This window comes from Chelonia mydas, chromosome 7 (assembly GCF_015237465.2).
Source record: "Chelonia mydas isolate rCheMyd1 chromosome 7, rCheMyd1.pri.v2, whole genome shotgun sequence".
NCBI lineage: Eukaryota > Metazoa > Chordata > Testudines > Cheloniidae > Chelonia > Chelonia mydas.
Window position 1 is genome coordinate 17990029 of NC_057853.1, and position 20770 is coordinate 18010798.

Below are 20770 nucleotides of genomic sequence, written 5' to 3' on the forward strand. Positions count from 1 at the left end.
AATAAAGATCCTGTCTACAGAGTTTTTAAACCATCCAATGGAATATAAGGGCAGGGATAAAAGTCTCTTTTTATTCTATTCTATATTCACAACTATAGAAATCTGTAGGATTTCCCATAAGGGAAGATGCTGGGGCCTCAGCACACATTGACTTGATGTCAGCACTTGTCGTTAACAATTGCAGACCTCAATGAGCGTTGTAGGTGCTCAGCACTTCACAGACTCAGGAACGCTGTCCAGGATTTAAAAAAAAAAAATCATATAAATGTACTTAAATTTCTTTACTGTACCACCATCATAACTCCCTGATTATTAAAAGTGAAAGGGTTTTAAATCTCCAATTACTTTTCACCGTGTGTCTTGTTTGGTTTGGTTTCTTCATTTCACTTTCTTGGAAAGTGAAAGTAGACCAGAAGGTTAACCACTATGTGTTTCCACTCAGTTTCACTGCCAAGTCTCCATGCTTAGCACAGAGCTGCTGCTGCAGCTGGCTTTGGATTTCCAGTGCTGCAGAGAATTTAATTTAAAAATTACATTTCTGCAAGCATTTCAATTCATATCAGTGCTCATAAAAATGTTTAATGTACAAAACCTAATCTGGAAGCCTCACGTATTTGAAAAATGACCCTTTAATTGCCAATGAAAACAGTGAAGTATACAGCATCCCTGTTAAAATAGCTTCCATTGGGTTTGGGTTCCCTCCCACCCCCCATTTTGTGCAGTTAACCCATTGGTTGCTGCTGGAGAAAGCATGATTGGGTATAGCTGTAATTCTGGACTGAATCCTTGGAGGCACCCAGTACACCTAGCAGTGTAAACAGCAAAAAAGCAGCCGAACATTTTCATTTTGAATTCACAGTCTACTCTCAGTCAAAAATAAAGGTGATCAGGTCAAGAATATTTTTGCATGTCTTCTGTTAAGCTTAGCAGAAGCAGCTAATTGTAGAGGCTAGCATTCACCCAGGGAAAGCAAAGTAGCAGGTGAGATTTGAAAAGTTCAAGGTTTGGGTTGAAATCTTGATGTGAGATGCAAGGTTTCTCTCTGGACTTTACCCTAGGACTCACCTTCTCCAAGAGTCTGCTTCAATAAGTCATGTTTAGCCTGGAGCTTGGTGATAAGGTTACTGCCATTCAAATACTCTTTAAATTTCTGGGGGGAAAAAACACAAACACAAATACAAGATGGGTAAGGACTCTTGGTGAAAATGTTTTCTAATTGATATACATTTTTGCCTGTGGGCTGCTGGAAAGGAATTCAGCAGGAGAGTCTGTTAGGCTCTAATAAACCAGACTACAGTTACATACATAAAACTGAACCAAGGATGGGTTAAAATTTGCTCTTTCACTTTTCACTATTCAAACAGCAGTACTGTTGATCTTATTAGCCCAGAATTCTTTGTGTTATGCCATGTGCTTGAGGTCAGGGCTTTGGAACACAAGGAACCCCAAAGAAAACAGTTCAAAGAAAGCCTTCTTTTGTCAGGCTTCTGGGAATGGCCCCAATAAGCAATGAGCTTTTCCTTCCAGAGACAGGGCTCTGCCTTTGTGCAAACAGCGATAAGGAAGGGAGAATTCCCAGTGCATGAGATCTTCCTGGCTCGGGAGATCAGATACTTATGCTAAGCAGCTAGTCTCATTCAATGCATAACCTTTCTATTTTATTTAGAAACTGCCTCATAGCCAATAATGCCTTGGAGGCCAATAACTTTATACATCTCAGGAGTGGGGGAGAAATGGACAGAAAATGAAAGAGAGAGAGAGAGAGAGGGAGAGAGAGAGAGATGACAACTTTTGCAAAATGCCTTTAAAAAAAAAACCTCCTTACAAATAAAATTCCAACTAACTCTCTGACTGGGACCCATAAAATAATAATCACAGAGAAGTTGTAAGCCCTACTGCACATGTGAATGTACCATGGGACACTACAAGCCATGTCATGTTACCAACCATCTTCAATAACCTGTGCCTTGTTGAGAACAGGGGACATTTCTCTTGAAGTCATCTCTTATATTTGAAATTGAAATAATAATGAGCCTGTTCTACAGGGCCTGGGATCTGCACAGTGGAAAAGTGGGCAGGCCAGAATGAACATCACCTCCATACCCAACCTGCAGAGCTCGCTGCAGAAAGATGCTACAGCCCCAGGTTATGGGTATCTTCCTACAGCCATCTTTCCATGTGGATATTACCCTTAAATTTGTCCCCAGGGCAGATGCCAAGCTGTGGCTCTTGGGCAAGGACAACACTGAAGTCCAAGAGTTAAAGGAGAGGCATGGGCTCCCCACATGGATGGCCTTGGACTCCTATTGACTCCCCGGGATGCATGTGGACCCCCTGGGTTATGGGAAATTATTGAGAGGCCTGTTCTATGTGGCCAGAGGGAGCTAATCCCATACCCTCCACAGAACAATAGGAGAGAAATCTGAAAGTGGAGATTTAGCCATGCCTGTAAATTTTTGCTTAGGGTAGGTGGGCTGGACTGACAGTTCTGCAGAGTGATGTCTTATGGGAATTGAACAGAGACCATCAAACTCATCTCACATAGACCCCAAGGTAGGAACACTGTGAGACAGGGGTGGTTTCATATCAGCGAACTGGAGTGGAAGGCTCTATTACCCATTATTGAGTCTCCCAGCTCATTTCTTTAAGTCTCCTTTCATAGATAGCTTTTCAAGTTGTTGCTTTTTTAAAGTAACACAAGGATACGTGATTTTTCCCTGCACATTTCCCTACAGCTGAGAAGCACACATTTCAATTTCAAACAAAACACAAGACAAATATTTAAACAGACCAAACTGGCTCTTGCTGTTCACTAACAAGCATTTTAAATGGGACACAACCCAACCAATTAATGCTGCGTAGCCTATATAACTTGAGATGAGACTCACCGTAAAATAGAACATTTCAGTTTCCTGTTGGTTGGCTCTCCTCTTGGCAATGTTTATTTTACTCATGTAGGTCTCTGAAGCGGCTGATTTGACTGACTCAGTGGAGCGACTATGCTGGAAGGCATCTGAAACATCAAAATCTTCCACTGTCAGCATGTCCTGCAAGGTCTGCATAGTGGCATCCAGAGTTTTTCGTACCTGCAGAAATGGGGAGCACAGTAGTTGTGAAACAAACTGGGAGAATGACATATTTTGGCCACAGTAATTGGCCATCAAGCAGCTCTTATGTACTGGGCTTGATCCAATGTCCACTGAAGTCAGTGGGAGTCTTCAGAAAAGCCCCTAGAAGCCTCAGCATTGCAAAAGATTCCAACCCAAACATTCCAGCTGACTGAAAGCTCTAGCATAGAATGTTTACGGTCATGTGGCACAGACTGTAAAGTCATTAGCACGGTCCTCCGGAATAATGATCAAAGCCACTTATTGCTCTCACCTCCTCATTCTCTATCTTGAGAGTGGCAAGTCTAGACTGCAGCTGGTGATATCGCATGAGCAACTCCGTCTGCACAGGCTGTTGGGCGCTCACCTGACATACCTGATGGCAGTAACAAAACCAGAGAGAGGAGACTGAAACATTCACTGGACAAATAGGAATACTTTAAGCAATTAGATCATTCTCCCCCGCCCCCAAGCTGGTCTCTTTCTGGTATGTTAGGAATGTTGGCTACCCCAACCCATCTCTAACTGGCAATGCCCTGTATCTGGGCCTAAGCAAAGCATTGATCACATAGCAGTTGAAAAACGATACACAAAGAAGTATTTAAATAGTGGCAGTCTGAGTTCAAGTTGGGTTGATCAGGTGGGAATCACATCATAGGCCTTCTAAAGAGTTTGTAAAAAATACCCGAGCAATAAGCAGATAAAAAAAGTAGACCACATGAGCCAAATAGCCTATTAAGAAAGAAGCATGAAGAGAAGCACAGAGGCAACAGGGTGGGAAAGAGATTAAAGATCACAGACAAGGGGGAGAGGAATCTAGCACAGCTCAGGCTATGCCAGATTGCTGATGCTGTTTTCTGCAGGTCCAGTACCTCATCCCCCATGTGAGGCTGGAATTCAAACTTCAGCGGAGGGCAGAAGACCTGGTTGCACATGTCCATGACTGTATGCTTGTCACTCCGTGCGTCCAGGTTGTCCACTGCATTCTCAATGATGTCCAGGCCCTCATGGCGTGAGGTTTCTAGGTTATATTCAGCAGACAGGTATGTCCTGAATGTCCGAGCTAGGCTGGCATGGAATCCCAGATCACAACACTGAGGGAGGGGGAGAATATTGAAGAAAGGTCACGTTCACAGACTGAGTAACATGAGTAAAGAATTCTCACATTTAAATATCCCCCTCACCCCGAAGGGCCTCAGAGCATCATGTATGGGCACAGGAATCAGTTTATCAGCCAATGAAATGTAGCCACTTCTGGAGGAGAACACATCAACTGTTTAATAACATACATCAATAACATACACAGCAGCAGGATGTCAAGCATACAGGACACACTCAAAGATGCTGGGGGAATTAAAGGAAATACTACCAATTACCCTCACTGGACAGTGGCCATTTCAAGCTGGAGGAGTAAATTCCAGCTCAAGGAGAGGTGCTAAAAAAAGAGAGTAGCCGCAGCAGTGCAAGCGGTGGGCGAGGCTAGCTGGCAAGTGCCTAGGGTCTCAGACAGGTACATACTTGTGGTGGCTAGCCCCTCCTGCCACTCAGACAGCCATGGCTATGCTTGATTTTTAGCGCACTGGCTCTAATCAGAGCTAGCGCAGGTATGTCTCCTCTAGCTGAGAATTACACCACCCAGTTGCAGGGTAGATATACCCTAAGCCGTGCCAAGAGTGACATGGCTCAGCTGAAGGGCAGCACCTCCAAAAGCCATGCTGGGATACTGGGCAAGTGCTGGCTCGGGGGAAGCCTGTCAGCTAGTACCTCACCAATGTCCATTCCTGCCACACCCTGCAATTTCCTGGGCCAAATTCTGATCAGGCTCAACTCTGCTAACTGATCAAATTTCACAGGACGGTAGCCTGGGAGGAACAGGTCATGGCAGAGGTGGGCAAACTACAGCCCGCGGGCCACATCCGGCCCACAGGACTCTCCTGACCAGCTCCTGAGCTCCTGGCCTGGGAGGCTAGACCCCAGCCCCTCCCCCACAGCCTCAGCACGCCGCACCGCCGGCGCAATGCTCTGGGCGGCCAGGCAGCGCAGTTGCAGAGCCGCGGCCTGACCCGCTGCTCTGGGTGGCACGGCTGTAGCACTGCCAGCCACTGGTGCTCCAGGCAGCGCGTTAAGGGGGCAGGGAGGGTTGAATAGAGGGCAGGGGAGTTGGCGGGGAGAGGTGGTCAGGGGGCAGGGATGTGGATAGGGTCGGGGCGGACAGAGGGCAGGGAACAGGGGGGTTGGATGGGGAAGAGGTCCCGGGGAAGTCAGAAAGGAGAGGTGGGGTTGGATGGGCTGGCAGGGGGCAGTCAGGGGTAGGGGGTCTGGGGGTCGTCAGGGGACAGGGAGCAGGGGGTGGTGGATGGGGCAGGAGTCCCAGGGGCGGGGGGGTTGGATAGGGGGCGGAGGCTGGGCCACACCTAGTTGTTTGAGGAAACACAGCCTCCCCGAACCGGCCCTCCAAAACAATTTTGGAAACCCAAAAAGTTTGCCCGCCCCTGGGTCATGGGTTTCCAAGATGTGTACCCCTTGTTCACTGACTGTGCCTAGCTTATTCTTCTCTCCTCAGCCAATTTACTGCACTTTTCCATAAGCCCCTTCTAAGCACAGAAATGCATTCATCAAAATTAGCTAGCAGAGACAGACGTTAAAGTAAGCTGGCATTCAAATGCTCCCTGTTATCAAACTCTTTCATCACAGCGATGAAGATGCTTCCATTATCCCCCTCTCTTCTACTCAAGATGGAACAGTTTCTCATGCATAAGTGATTATTCCTCCTTGGGGAAAATGATAGAACTGAAAGCTAATTGCTGTCAAAATACTGTACATGAAAAAAAAACCCGTTTTCAATATAATTGAGTCTTGTTTGTAAGATGTATCAACAGCATTGGATTCGCTGCTAAGAATGGCCAGTTACCACCTAGTAAAAATGACTTTTATCGTCTCCTCCCAATCCCTAAAGGGAGTTTTGGCTATGCTGCAAAACCACTATGTAATTTTGGCTCGGTTGGCAGACTCTACTTGAAAGGGGACCAAGTCTTGAAGAGCATGGATGCTGTGGATCAGGGCAGAGGTACACTGGCAAAGATGGGGAGAGAAGGGACATTCCAGTTTTGGATCTCAGCCAAAATGCAGGTATAGCTGTGTGCAGAGAGAGAAAGGAAGATGAAGTGGTGGGATTGTTATACATCAGCATTGAGTTGCATTAGCAGAGCTGCAAGGGGACTGAGCTGGAATGGACAGTCAGAAGATGTCTCAGCCCTGATGACAATAACACTTTAACAGGCCTGTGGAGGACAAGACTGAAACAGAAGGTATTGTGGGTAAAGATTCAGGTCCCTGAGCAGAGCTCTTTGAGGCCCCAACATTGGGACAGAAGAGGGGTTGGAGTTCAGGATAAAGGGGCACTGGCACAGCTGTGTTGGGGAGCTTATACCACTCCAGGCTTTACCCCATGCAAGGAACTTCACATTCATCTGTCTCCAACACATGCATACTGTGGTATGTCTAAAATACACCCCCCGCCACCCACCCAATAGAAAAGAGGGCAAAGCATTGCTGACCCGGGCATCCAGAGTGGGAAGCATCTTTGGTTTCATACGGCATCTAACTAATGACTGCTACTGAATTATCCTTGTATTATATAAAAGCTGTCAAAACACAATTTACATTACAAATTGCAAATCATAGAGGTTAAGAAGTTTTGCTGACATATGAACAAAACAGCAGCAGACAAAGTTTATCACTGTTCTAGCTGCAACCGAGAAAAGCTAGAAAGCTGGACGATCTATCGGAACAATTTAAGTGTCTGATATAATTAAACCATTTCTAAAATTCTCGGTGGATTAAACCCACTCCTAAAAAATAAAACTCTGCGCTATTTCAACATTGCTTCTATTGCATTTTCAAACTGGGTTGCACTGGCTACCAGCATGGTCCTGAATTAGATCATTAATATTAAACAACCACTTGGTCCCAACACTAGTCATGACCAAGTCAGTAATGACTAGAGCTGGGTGAATTTTTTTTTTTTTTGTCAAACAGTAAAATTCACCATTTTTATTTATTTATTTATTTATTTATTTATTGGTGCACCAAAACTATTAGTGAATTTGGGTCAAATTCTGCAAATAGTTTTGGCTCAAAAAATTGACTGGAGGGTGGGGGCAGGAATCAGTAGATATTTCAACAAATTTCTAAATGAACCTTTTTGACATTTCATTTTGAAATGTCGTTATGAATCAACATTTGAAACCCGTTATTCCATTCAAACTAATTTTTTCAAGTTTTTCGTTTAGTTAAGAATTACCAAAACAAAAAAAATCTGTTTTGGTTTGAAACAAAACCAAATGTTTTTATTTTACTTTTCGTATCAGCCACCGAATCAAAAAATCAGGTATTCAGTCAACTTTAATCATGACCGAGATTCTTTATGGTTTGATAGCTATTAAGTAACCGATGTGAAATGGAGTGGGTGGGCTGACTTCAAGTCTTCAAGCTCATCATAAAACCTGCCACCTTATTTGTTAAGTGATAGGTTCATACTAATGTCAATTATGCGGTGCCTGTTAACAGTATTTGTTAATGCTTTTTCACTAAAGGTGTGTGAGGTGCCTAACACACATTTTAGCTAAGCTAAGACCGCCCTTGAGCCAAGGAGTTTACATTCTAAGCCCCGGATCCAGCAAATGCACTGCTTGACTTCAATGGGATTTGGTGTGGGTACAAGGGATCAGGACCTAATTTAATATAAGTAGGCCAAATTCAGTCCGTGTGTAACTGTTGAAACCTGATACCATGGTGATCAGTGTAGCCCAAAAACCGAGATTAAGATAAGACAAAAAGAATTTGGCCCGGTTAATCTAATCAAAATTAATCCAAAACAGACTGTTCTGTGGATACACAGAGGACTCCAGTTTCCAGACCTGCCATCACCTTTCTGAGCAATACACTGAAGGGAGAAAAAAATAATTAAGTCACGTTAAAAACAAACAAACAAAAAAAAAACCCAGAATTCTGCATCAAAATGTTACCATCACTAAACTCAAAGTGAAATGTTAAAACTCAGTTACTGCCACAAGCAACTCCAGCCAAAGACGACATCTCATCCTATCCACTGATGTGAAGAGACGTCCCTCAGTTCAGATGAAGTCACACGGAGATGTTTGTATGTCACTGTTTGCTAAAAGTGGGAGCAAAAACATGACGGGCTGACTCCTGCTCACCAGTATGTGAGCGTACTCAGCCTGCCCCAACCCAGGCTTGCCACATGTGCAGTAGCCAATTTGGGCACGAATGATATGGTCACAGTGGATCCTTTATCCTGACCTGGATTAATTTAAATAAGTCAGACTGCCAGCAGTCAGCCATGTTGACACTTCTTTGAAGGCCCCATCAGCAGATTTCAAGCTTTCCTTAAAATAAGCTTCTAGCCTTTACAGTTGAAGACAAAATATGATGGTGAACTGATACGCTGTGCCTTCCTGAGTCTGCAAAGAGACTGAAAGAATATTTCTTAAAGCGGTAGGAAAGGCTCTCATTCATAACATATGGGCGTTGACACTGAAACCTAGTGATGGCAATCCAAAATGTCAATGTTGTTAACTCACCACTGACAATTTTACAACAAATAGCCGCTACTCTGGGACTGTGGGTGGAAGTTGAGTACAGTATTAACATAATCTACCCATTGCCTTTCAACTTTCATGAGATAAGTGTACTTCTCTGATATTCAAAATGTGAACAGCCAGGCAATGATGTCAGTTACAGGAAGTACTACCTCCAGAAGGAAGCCCTTTTGAGACTAATGTCACAGTGCCAGGAAGTCAGCATTTCAGAATGCCACAATAAAATTCCAGGCAGGAGGGGAATAAAGGCAAAATTCTCTTCTCAGATCAGCAGGGGGATCTTGACTCTATGAGCTGCTCATTTTAGATGCAGGCGGATGCCATTCCTGTTAATGAGATTTCTGCACATATGGGAAGAGCAGAATGGAGGAGCCATGATCCATGTGTTGACTTGACAGAAGAATGCTGTCCTACTTCAGAATCAGCTGATCAGAGCCTCATGCTCTCAAAAGTCTTTGCTGAAGAGGTCTCCAAATCTGTGTTACTGTGGATCCCCAACAACCATCACATCAATTAGCAGGTCAAAAGACACAAAACCAAAATATCTGTGTCTGCCTAAGGGTGGCATTTTCCAAAGCATCCAGTATCGGCCTAGCTGCTGCCACGGAAATCATTGAGAACCACTGACTTCAGTGGAAGAAGAGTTAAGGCAGTGTCGAGTACTTCTGAAAACTCACAGTTCAGACACACCTGGGAGTTCTCCATAATGCTGTTTCACCTCCTTTTTAATGCTGAATTCATACTGAACCAGCAGTTACTGTAAAACCAATAAGTCTGCTGCTACTGACAACTAGGGCAGCAGCCTTACTAACAACATTTTTACAGCTCCTTCAGTCTCTGTTGATTAGCACCACGCCTGATGCTTCACACTCTGGTGCCCAGAAAAGAAAGAAAGAAAAAACTTCAAAGAAACACATAAAGGGAAAAAAAAAAAAAAAAAAAACCCAGACTTCAGACTCCTTCTCCCAGCATCAGAACAAAGGCATTTTCTAACTCCACTCTTCCCTTCGACAGAAAGCAAACCAGAACCACAAATACTAATAAGAATTCTTAGCACTTCTACAGTGCCTTTCACCTGAGGACTTTCAAGTCTTAATATATTAATTAATTAAGCTTCACAACACCCTTGTGAGGTAGGGAAATATTAGCTTTTTTAAAAACAGAGGTAAACTGAGGCAGCAGAAGTTAAGTGACTTGGTCAGGGTCAAAGAGTAAATCACCAACAGAGGTGGGAACAGAGCAATGAAGTCCCAGCCCCACCCCAACTCTAACCAAAACCCCTTCCCTGTCATTAAAACGGTATAGATACTAAAATGAACCAAGAATTATCCCACTGCTGCACTGGAGAGGACAATTCTGCATTTGGCTGAGAGACAGGTACAGTGATCAAACAAGTCTTCCAATCTCTAATTTCCATGATTCTGTGATGAACTCTCAGGCTCTTGTTTATTTCAAAATGTTATACAATAAACTTTTCAGAAGAGCTCAGGGGCGGATTTTCAAGTGCTCTGCTCGAATGATTGGGGCCAAAGTTTGAAAAGAGCTCAGCTCCCACTTCTATCTACCTATAGCACCAATTACCATAGTATTTAAGCACCTCAGAATCTTTACTTATCCTGACAACATCCCTGTGAGGTAGAGAAGTGCTATTATCCCCATTTCACAGAGGGGAACTGAGGCAGAGAGAGATTAAGGGCCTGTCTAGGTTGCGCTGCAGCACAGACTATGGGAGTATGAACTGCAGAGCCCTGTGTGGACGTTGCTGGCATGAACTAAAAGGTACACAATTAATAAAGAGCTCTATGGTAATATGAACAAGGTACTGTACCTTTTAGCTCATGCCGGCAACATCCACACAAGGCATTCTGGTGCACTCTGCATTCCATACTCTGCATACCCCGTGCGGTGGTACAGTGATAGGCATAGCTTTAGTGTCTCACAGGAAACCAGTAATGGAGCAGGGAACTGCACTCGGGTCTCCTGAGACCTAGATTACCCTACTCACGGGGCCATCCTTCCTCAGCCTTCTTCACTTGGGCACCAAAATGAGGGACAGGTTTTCAAAAGAACTCGGCTCCCATTGTGGCACAAATGGCCAGATGGTCACAATTAACATGAACATGGTTTTAAGTGGTTGGCTGGCCCCTAATTTAAGAAGAATTTGTCCCATTGGTCATGGCATAGGCACACAAGTTGCGCCAACAGAACAAAAGAGAGAGCAGAATTTTAGAAATAAAACCAATTTTGAGCTGACAGCAAATATGTGAGCTGCTCTGTTAATAATCAATTACCTTAAAACATTCTTCACAGTCACACAGAGGAACTGCTCTACGTTATGGTACGGGCAGATATCCTGCAAAGCTCAGTTGCTCCATTTTCCTCTTCTTGTATTTGAACATATTACGAATAGTTGTACCCACCCTATCAAAGAAATTGCTCCCAGCAGAATGAACTAGACCTTCTGCTCGCAATGGGGAAGGAGTGCGGCCTAGTAGTTAATGCAGGTAAGTGGCCAGCATGAAAGTGCCCTCTAGCATTTAATACCAATAGCAACTAAAGGGTTCTACAGAAATGTTATAGGGCACTCGATAAATAACACTACAAACCTATAGAATTTAATAGAAAAGGAGATTCTTTCTATAGGGTTTTTGAAGCAGCAATAGAATTCTATGGGATGACTAAGAAAACCCATAGAAAGATTAGTATTCATTATTAAATTCTGTGGGACTTTTCCATTTGGGGAGGGAGGCAGGACTCCTTCGTTCTATTCCCATCTATGTCAATGATTTACTGTGTAATCCTGGACAAATCACTGAACCACCTATGCCTCAGATTCCCTGTCTGTAAAATAGGTATAAAATACCTAACATGGCTGTAATATGTCTTACTTTAGTGTTTGTAAAGTTAATATTTGCACTGTGCTATCACAATGATAGAATCATAGCAGCACAGAGCTAGAAGGATCTAGTCCATCCCCCTATGCTGAGGCAGGACCAGATATACCTAGAGACCATCCCTAATAACAGGTTAGACAAACCCCTATTAAAAGCCTCCAAGGGATGCCACAACCTCCCTTTGTAACCTGTAGGCACTGGTGCTCTGCAAACACTTGTAATAAATATGTGCAATTGCTTGAGATCCTTGAATGGATGGTGATATAGAATGGAAAGTGTTAATGTTACAAAATAATTTTTAAGGAATAATTGAGCTGTTCTGCTCACTGCAGTACGTGATCGAAGGGTGGGTTTGCCAGTGTGGGAAGTTATAATACACTGATAGGATTGAAGAGATACTGGTTTGCTGCCATAGATACTTCCTCAGAAGGGAAGTGAGGAGGCATAGTAAACAACACAGTCCTCCCTCACTGATGAAAATTATTCCCCATTGCTAGCTATTTGTAGAGAGACAGCCATCATGTTATTTTGATGTGGATAATAATACCTACCATGTGTACAGGTCTTTATACTTTTCAAAGAGATGGAGAAACAGTAACCTCTCAATCTCCCAAACTGTTTGCAACAGTGATTAGCCCAATATTTTCAGCTCTAGCTATCCAGCCAAGATACTTCTAAGGTACCTGTCACTTCGACCCTTGAGCACTTATGAGAAAACTGAGGCAGAAAGGTCGAGCAACTCGCCCACACACCACGAGTCTGCAGGCAAGGTCAGGATTAAATTTAAGGCTTACTGGCTCCCTACTTCATGTCAATCCACTAGATGAAGCTGCCTTTAAACCAAGATAAACCTTTGTGAACGACTTCAGTAGTGAGGAGGCAAAACGTTTCCTACAGGAAGTAGCGAAGGCGATTTTCTCTGAGAGTAAAAATAACCGTAAATTATTCTGCTCTTCCATCTGCCTGAAAATGAACAGATTCTTCAGAGTGCTATGAACACCTGCTGTAATTTAATTACAATGGGCACAATCCCAAAGTCTATCCCAGTTCTAGAGATTTTTACCAGATCCCAATTTTAAATAAGGAATTTCTTTGAAACTGGACTGGTCTTTTGAAGTATGCTCACTGTGCCTTAACAACCGGGTCACCTCCCTTCCCAATTTTCTGGATTCCAGTTTCGATTGGTTGTTCCTGCCTCTTGCCAGATAGCCTGACAGGACACTGAAAGCATCCTGAAAACCCTTTGGGGCCCATACAGCTTCACCACATGGTGACACATCAAGATGTCTGACTGCAGTACAGCAGCAAGGTATCTCAGTCTAGATAGCTCAATGGCATGAGGCAAAGGCTATGTGCTGCAGAACAAAATTTAGAAGTTGGTGACTGTCCAAGCATGGGAGCATCCCCAGGAGGTATCTGCCAAGTGCTTGGCTATTTTAGCTTCAATCTATATTCCAGACCTTCAGGATGGTCTGAAACTTTACATTTGCACTGTGGTGAGGTAGTTCAGGTTTCAGTATATCGTGGTGCAGCCCAAGACATACCCTACAGTCCTGATCCACTTATGGATTCCCTACGAGACTGCCCAAGTTTCTGACTCACATCAAAACCACCCCTATTACTTTCATGGCATATTTACATTGTCATAACATGTTAACTGGGGACTTGCGGAATTTTCTTACTTGAAGCTAAGAATCAGAAAGCCTGCATTGTGATGCAAGATAATGGAGACACGGAACCCTAAGCTATCACCTTTTCATCTAGAACTCGGTGTGTAACGTTTTCACACCAGACGTAGGACCTAACCTTACCGCCCACTAAAAAGTCACAGGGATTGGAACCTTGGACTCCAATTAATTCCAGTATTCTCTTCCCCATAAGAACTACTGGGTCCATCAAGTTCAGTATTGTGCCTGAGGCAGTAGCCAATACCTGAGACTTCAAAGGATATGTTAAAATCTACCTATTGTGCTCCGAGCCACATGTGCAGTGATGTGTGTGGGGCAGGGAATAGGAGAAGAGATCTTTCCTGAGCCCTGCAGTGATCAAATTAATGCTTCACGGCATGAACTGAGTATCTTTATCTTACATAACAACAAATATTACTCGCCTTACAACTACCCATCCCTTTTTAAAATCCAGCTACAGTTAATTAACTCTGTGGTCTCTGGAGTAGTTCTTCTCTGCAGGATTTTAACCTAGATTTCATTCTTTTCCCTAAAGTCTCTGCAGCAATCTCCAATATATGCAGGTTTTCTTAGCTTCCCCCCCCCACGCCCCCCAGATTAATTCATTGGCAGATTATTCCTTGAACAGATTTGATGAATTCAGGGCTGTCCTTTCAATTCTACCTATTGGGGGACTATAGCAAGGTGCTCACCCCGCTCCGGCCCTGAAGGGGTTAAAAGCAGCCCTGGAGAGGGCCGCAGAAGGGAAAAGGATTAAGAATAGCTGGGGGAAGCTGACTGTGCAGCTGACCACAGCTGTGGCCAGCTCAATCAAGGCCCAGCTGGCCCTTATAAGAGGGCTGTGGGCCAGAAGTTGAAGGAGTCTCACTCTAGCCCTGGAGTGGGAAGGGCTAGCTGCCTAAGAGCAACGTATCTGAAGTGGAGCAGAGCTGGGGAAGGGCAAAGGGAGCTGGGGAGCTCCATCCTGGTGGCAGTACTGCTGGAGCAGAACCCCGGGGTAAAGGGCACCGGGGTCCGGGAGAGACACGGGGCCAACAGCAGGAGAGACACCGGCCTGTAGAGGGTGCTCCATATGCTGGAGAGCTACTTCCCTGGACAACTAGCAGGAGGTGCCGCGCCAGTGAGTCATCGCCTCGCTTCAGGGATGGACTAAAAGTTGTCGAGAAGGGGCACATTTTGTTCTGAGGGAAACTACCACCCCTATTCACACAAAGGTAAAGCAAAATCTCCCTCATGGTCTTCATACAATAATGATTTACAGGCTCCATGATATTTCTGAACCAGCACGCACACACACACAAAAGAATTGGCAAATAGGACCAGTGTATGAACTTTCCAAGCAAGGAAGAAATCATTTACAAGGTGCCAACTTTGGCAAAAGAAAATATGTGCACTTTGGCCACATTATTAAACAAGAGTTTTCAAAAAATGAAGAGGTCTGCATTTGTTTTATTTCTAACTAAATTTATTAATATGCTCTGGACACAGGTCAAAACCATCTTCTTTCTTTATTAAGAGCATTGGCTTGACATGCAATGGGAACTAAAAGCACTTTGACGCACGACTAGTTACTTTTAATTTTTCTGCAGTGCACGGAGGCCCCAGTCAATGTTCAGAGCCTCACGGTGAACTTGGGCAAGTCGCAGCCCTGCTCTGTGCCTCAGTTTCCCCATCTATAAAATGGGGATAATAATAGTTACCTCCTCTGTAAAGCATCTAGAGCTCTGCTGATGAAAAGTGCTACAAAAAACAGCTAGGCATGATCATCAGCACTACCTATCAAACTGGCTTCTTTGTAACTTCTCATAGCAAAATGCTGCAGTGCATCACAACAGAGCTCTGCATTTTCCTGAGTGGACAGGAAGAGAACTGGGCAGCATATTTAGAATAGACACTGTTTCTCCTTCAAAAGATCTGAATTCACAAAATTTCTGTGAAATTGCCCCAATTTCATATGATTTCAACATTGTTTGCCCAAATTTAATGCAAAATTGCTTTCTCTAGGGGTGGAAACTCAACTAGCTCAAGGCCTTCAAACCACTTACATGTATCTACAGAGCTTATGCGGGACCAAAGTGGTGCACAGGTCTTTTGCTGGCCCTTTGCACAGGAACAAATTGCACACCCTTGGAATGTTAGGAAACATTAAAAAGAGGCTCTTGATTGAAAACTCACATCTGTGAATTTTGAGAAAGTTGAAGAAAAAGAAAATGGTGCCAGAGAACGTACTGGATTAAGCACAGGGCTGGAACTAGAAGGTCCTGAGCTCTATTTAAAGGTCTTATGTTGGATTCTGCTCTCAGATACATCAAATAAATCCAAGTAACTGGCCCCACCTCCATCCATCTACGTATCTGTCCAGAGGTTTTATACTGCTGCCCATCACCACAGTATCTGAGCATATTCCAAGTAAAATCAATAGAGGACTTTATGGAGTCTCTGGCACATCTCCCTTTTGGGGTCAAAACTGCTTAGAATAGGGTTTTTCTGGCTGGTAAGTGTTTGGGAATAGAGGAGGCTGTTCTTATTGCAAGCATCAGTTATGGTGGAAAGGCTTTCTCAAAGAGTACGGTTTTGCAATGTTTGCTAAAGATGGCCAGACTCTGGATTTGCCTGAGCAGCTCTGGAAGAGAGTTCCATAGCTGATCCCCTCCACTAGGAATGCTTGTCCTCAGCTCTCATATCTTCGTCCTGGGATCTGCATTGGAGCACAGTTTCTATACCTACTAGTAGAACCCAACAAACCAATTCAGCATTCCATGACGACACATATGAAGCTACCTGTTCTTTTCCTTTGGAAATGTAAAACTGGTTTTCTCAGAATATAGGAAAGACTTGCAGAGAGAGAGAGAGAGAGAGAGAGAGAGAGAGAGAGAGAGAGAGAGAGAGAGAGAGAGAGAGAGAGAGACACACACACACACACACACACACACAGACAGACAGACAGACAGACAGACAGACACCTATTTGTCTAGGTCCTTATATGACCCTCACTGCTGCAGTACCTGAGGGTCCCTTGAACTTACTCTCTATCACCATGAAGTAATATTTTATACAAATGCTTGTCATGTGAATCAGGACAAAGGGGAGAGGGCAAACAACTGTACAAAAGCATTACATTTCAAGAACAGCCCTTTCACAGGAACACACGAACATATTTAAGGACTCAAAGCTTCTCTGCTTATACATTTTATCTTTCTTGAATATTTCCTCCCAGTTCTGCATGCCCAGCTTAGCCTTGGTAGCCACAGCCTAGAATAGGAGTTAAGCCACAAACTTCCCCATCTGATAACGTTCAAGAAATATCTAGCAAGAAGCCATCAATTTAAAGCCAGGGCTTGGAATAGCTTAAGCCATCTCACAGCAAAAGAGATCATCCCAACCAAAGTAAGGGTTGGATAATCCCCATGGCCACAAACAAAACATCAGCTTCTGTGGTCAGCACAGAGCAGTCAGTAGGCTCCATTTTAACTAACAGGAGGTGCTGTGCACACAGCTAAGGGATTATTATGACCTTGTTATCAATCAGTGTTCTGAATCTTTAAACCTCCAAGGACTGCTGTGTTGACATATGAAGGCAGCACCCCTTTGCTCTCTTGGAAAGAAAATAGGGAGAAATTATTAGACTGTGGTACAGTTTTCCAAGGGAACAGGCAGGGATCCTATCAAGTGAATTACTGAAACTTGGACTGGCCAAAGCCCTGAAAATTTTTCTACAGAGAACAATTAATTGGCTGAGGAATAATCCAGAGGATCTACAGACATTTTCCATCTTTAATATCTATGGACCCAATTCCGCCACCCTTCCGCAGCTGAGTAGTGATTTACCCCACAAATGGACCCATTGATTCCAAGAGGATACTCACATAGTAAGGTACCAGTCAACATGAGCACACATGACAGAATCCACCCCTATGATCCATGGGATTATTTATCATACAGGATTTGATTCAGATGTTTGAGTTTCATTATTTAAATGCCAAAGGGCCTAATCCTGTCCTCTTAATATCCCTGAAGCCTCACTGAACACAAGGGGCCAAACCCTGGTTGTACACTTAAACCAGGGATGAATTTAGTCCAGTGAGTCTGCAAGGGTATAACTAAGGGCAGAATTCATCCTAAACCTAAAGATTCTTATTCATAAAGGTACTAATTTACCTAACTGACCATTATGGCCAATTAATCAAATCTGTACTTGCCTCGTTCACTACATTAAATAAATCCATAGTGTAACATGGGTATGTTGTGTAATATCAGACTAAAAACAATTCCAGCCACGTCACTGTATCTAATTCAAATGCTAGACTATTCTATGTTACCTGATCAAACCTTCACAAAAGCAATGTCCAGACGAACCTACCACAAAAAATACTTATCAGGGAAAATACTTTGAGTCCAGTATTTCCCAAAACTTTTCGGAGAAGAGCCCACCTTCGGGAAAATGAAAGCAACTGCACACCTCTGCAACACAACCATGTGTTGTTAAACCACTAGTTGTTAAACGTATACATCTTCTGCACCCCATCCTCTACCCCCGGATAATCCTTTGCACATTACAGGGGCTCACCCCACACCCTGGAAAATTTTGCGGTGGATCTTCATATTACGATCCTTCCTCGCCTTTCTTATAGCAAAATAGTTAATGTTGACATTTAAAGTTTCACCCTTACCATCTGAGCTAGTGCCTGCTGAAATGAATGGACACTTCATATTTCAGGGCTATTGTTTCAGGCTCTCTCCAAACTCTGGCACCCATTGCTACTTTGGTTACATTCAGATCATGTTTTGAAGCTTATCTAGAGACTAGCTTTTTTCCTTCAAAAAGAAAAGTCCTTCTCAGCCATTCATTGTGTGTATGAAATGATGCAGGATACATGCCTTACTGTTTACTTTTTTCACTGTGAATGAATACTCTCAGTTGTACGGTCCTGCAGTGCACATATTTCCTCAGCACACAGCTCTCTAAACTGGCATTCAGTGACTGGAGTGGAGAGGAAGGTTTCTCTCTAGTACCGCCTGACAAAGTCTTCTTCATTTTTCTTTCACAGAAAAGATTTTTTTTTCTCCTCCCTCTCCCACAGTGGCAGAGGAAGTGACTGGATCAGGTGCTGGGATTGCCAGTGGCACTGCAGAATTGCCTCCTCAGTGGGAAACTGAATAATACAGACACAGCAGGCTGGGAAGTAAAGGCTGTCAAGAACTGCACTGAGTCTTTTGAGAAAGTCTAATTCCCCGTGAGAGACGCTGTTTATTCTTTTTATTGCTATGCTGTTGACTTTATTTGAAACCCCCTGAAGCAATGAGATCTCTTAGTTGGATACATGCAGTATATCAAGCTGAAGTGAAGGCACCTGCAACCCAGAGAGGGCTACTTTTGAGTTGCAGAAAATGCTACGTGGGATGGCGCTCTTAAAGCTGCACTTTGCATACAGCACCCACGACCAGTCGTTCCTTGTTCTGTCTGCCATCAGGACGTCTGACATTTGACAGAGCGCACGAGACACAGGCCAGCAAGCTAAGTGGGGTGCTGGGACTCAGAGGAACTGAAAAGCCTTTTATAAGGGAAATAAAATGCTGATGCCAAGTGTCACTTTCTTCAAGTGAAAAAAACAGGAGAGAAGAAAAACCATGTGGGATCCAGTTCTGAGCTCAGCTTCACTGGTGTAAATCCGAGTAATTCTTGATATACCCCAGGTAACTGAGATCAGAACCTGGACCGCTATGATTTGCATCTCTTCCTTTTCCCATCATTTGTATGTTTATGACTCAACCCAGAAGCAGTGATTTATTTGTGAAATTCCTGGGAAGAGAGGAAAGCCAGGAAGATCTCTTGAAGCTATAGGCAGAGATACAACTGGGTGTCACAGTATTTGGAAAGAACAGTCCCAACCACAGAAAAATAGAGGGATTAGGGGACAAATATGCTCTCTGATAGAGCCTCAGCTTGTCCAAATGGGGGCCTCTCCATTAAAGTCAATAGAGTCAGACTGATTAAACCAGCTGAGGATCTGCCATCTGGGAGATAATATCCCCATATAAACATGGGGGAAATGAAGCCCAGTGAGATAAAGAGACCTGGCTTCTGATTTTGTAGGCACAGTTATGCCCAGGCAGTTAATTGTGGATGGAAATTATGGGAATTTTGGCTGTAAATGCTTACCCTGGGTGCCTAAATAATAATGGGCTGATTTTCAGAGGAATTGAGCATCGGTATCTCCTGGTGACTCCAGCACCTCTGAACCTCAGGTCCGTGTTTATTTAGGAGCCTATATGTGGATTTAGGCACCTAGCCTATGCTTATACCTTTGTGGCCTACATATTTAACTTCCTGATTCAGGGCACCATTTGGTAGTTAGCCTATGCTACCACTGGTGCATGCAATTAATCGGGAGTGCAATGTTTCGGCCTTGCAAATTGAAAGGCCGTGTTGCAAAATCGAGCTCTGAGTGACTTGTTCAAAGTCACAGAATGAATCAGTTACAAATCTGAGAATAAAACCCAGGAGTCCTAACACTATCCATCTGCCACTCTAGCCACTAGACTTTAGTCCCTCGTTAAGGAGGGAGACCACTACTCTTAACTTCTCCAATGACAGGCTTGAGACTCAGCAATAGCTCCTCGTCCTACATCTTCCACACGCTGCTTTTAAACTCTTGCCATAGCAGAGGAAAGAAACTATTTTCCTGTTCCTGCACCCCAGCTAGAGGGTCTTTTATTTTTTTAATTTTTTTTTGACCTTGTACTCTCTTGACATATTTGCAACACCAAACATTTTGCTTTGATGGAAACAAATCGCTTTGCTTGAGGACTTTTAGCACTATAACTTTGACTGGCATCTCTGTTTCCCTGCTTGACTAGGCATTATTTGACCGTGTGACAAATGGCAATGCCATCAGCGAAGTTTTCTTGTGCCCATACAACTCGGCAATAGAGTGCAATAGAGTGCAACATTAAACTGCCTGATATACTCATTTTTCTGAATGGCAGGTTGTTAAGAATACTGCCCCTTTACCTATCTATGTAGCTGTCTGTCTTTGATATGACACACACACCCATCACTTTAATATCTAGATGCAGTTTCAGCAGGATACAGTGGAGATTCAGCAAGGACATATGCACGTGTATTTCCACATATTACCACCTACTAAGTCCTATGACATATTTCATCTGACTTCCTCAAAATGCTTTACAAATACTTCCCACAAACCCCAGGCATCGATAGTGTTATCCACATTTTACCATCAGAAGTTAATCCAGATCATGCCATGAATCAGTAACAGAACCAAAAAAAGAACCCAGGAGTCCTAAAATACATCCATGCTTCTTTTGAGGAATTTGCACAAGGACACTCTTTAAATGAAAAAGTCTAACAACATGCCTTTCTCTATGTTGTAAATCCTTACCCCCATCAGGAAGGATGGAGCAAAGCCCACTTGAGGCAAAACAAAGGACAGTCATGT

The 20770-nt window shown here is 43.6% G+C and overlaps 1 protein-coding gene across 3 annotated transcripts in view; it reads right to left on the bottom strand.

Moving 5' to 3' along the window:
• The window catches only part of SRGAP3 (SLIT-ROBO Rho GTPase activating protein 3), a 269776-nt gene that overhangs the window by 36077 nt on the left and 212929 nt on the right, over window positions 1-20770 (bottom strand). For all 3 annotated transcript variants that reach the window (XM_043551354.1, XM_037904515.2, XM_037904516.2), the window contains exons 7-10: window positions 3980-4201; window positions 3382-3483; window positions 2889-3086; window positions 1066-1150 (exon numbers count right to left, since the gene is read on the bottom strand). In XM_043551354.1, the coding sequence (XP_043407289.1) occupies window positions 1066-1150; window positions 2889-3086; window positions 3382-3483; window positions 3980-4201 (607 nt within the window). The remainder of the gene's footprint in view (window positions 1-1065; window positions 1151-2888; window positions 3087-3381; window positions 3484-3979; window positions 4202-20770) is intronic.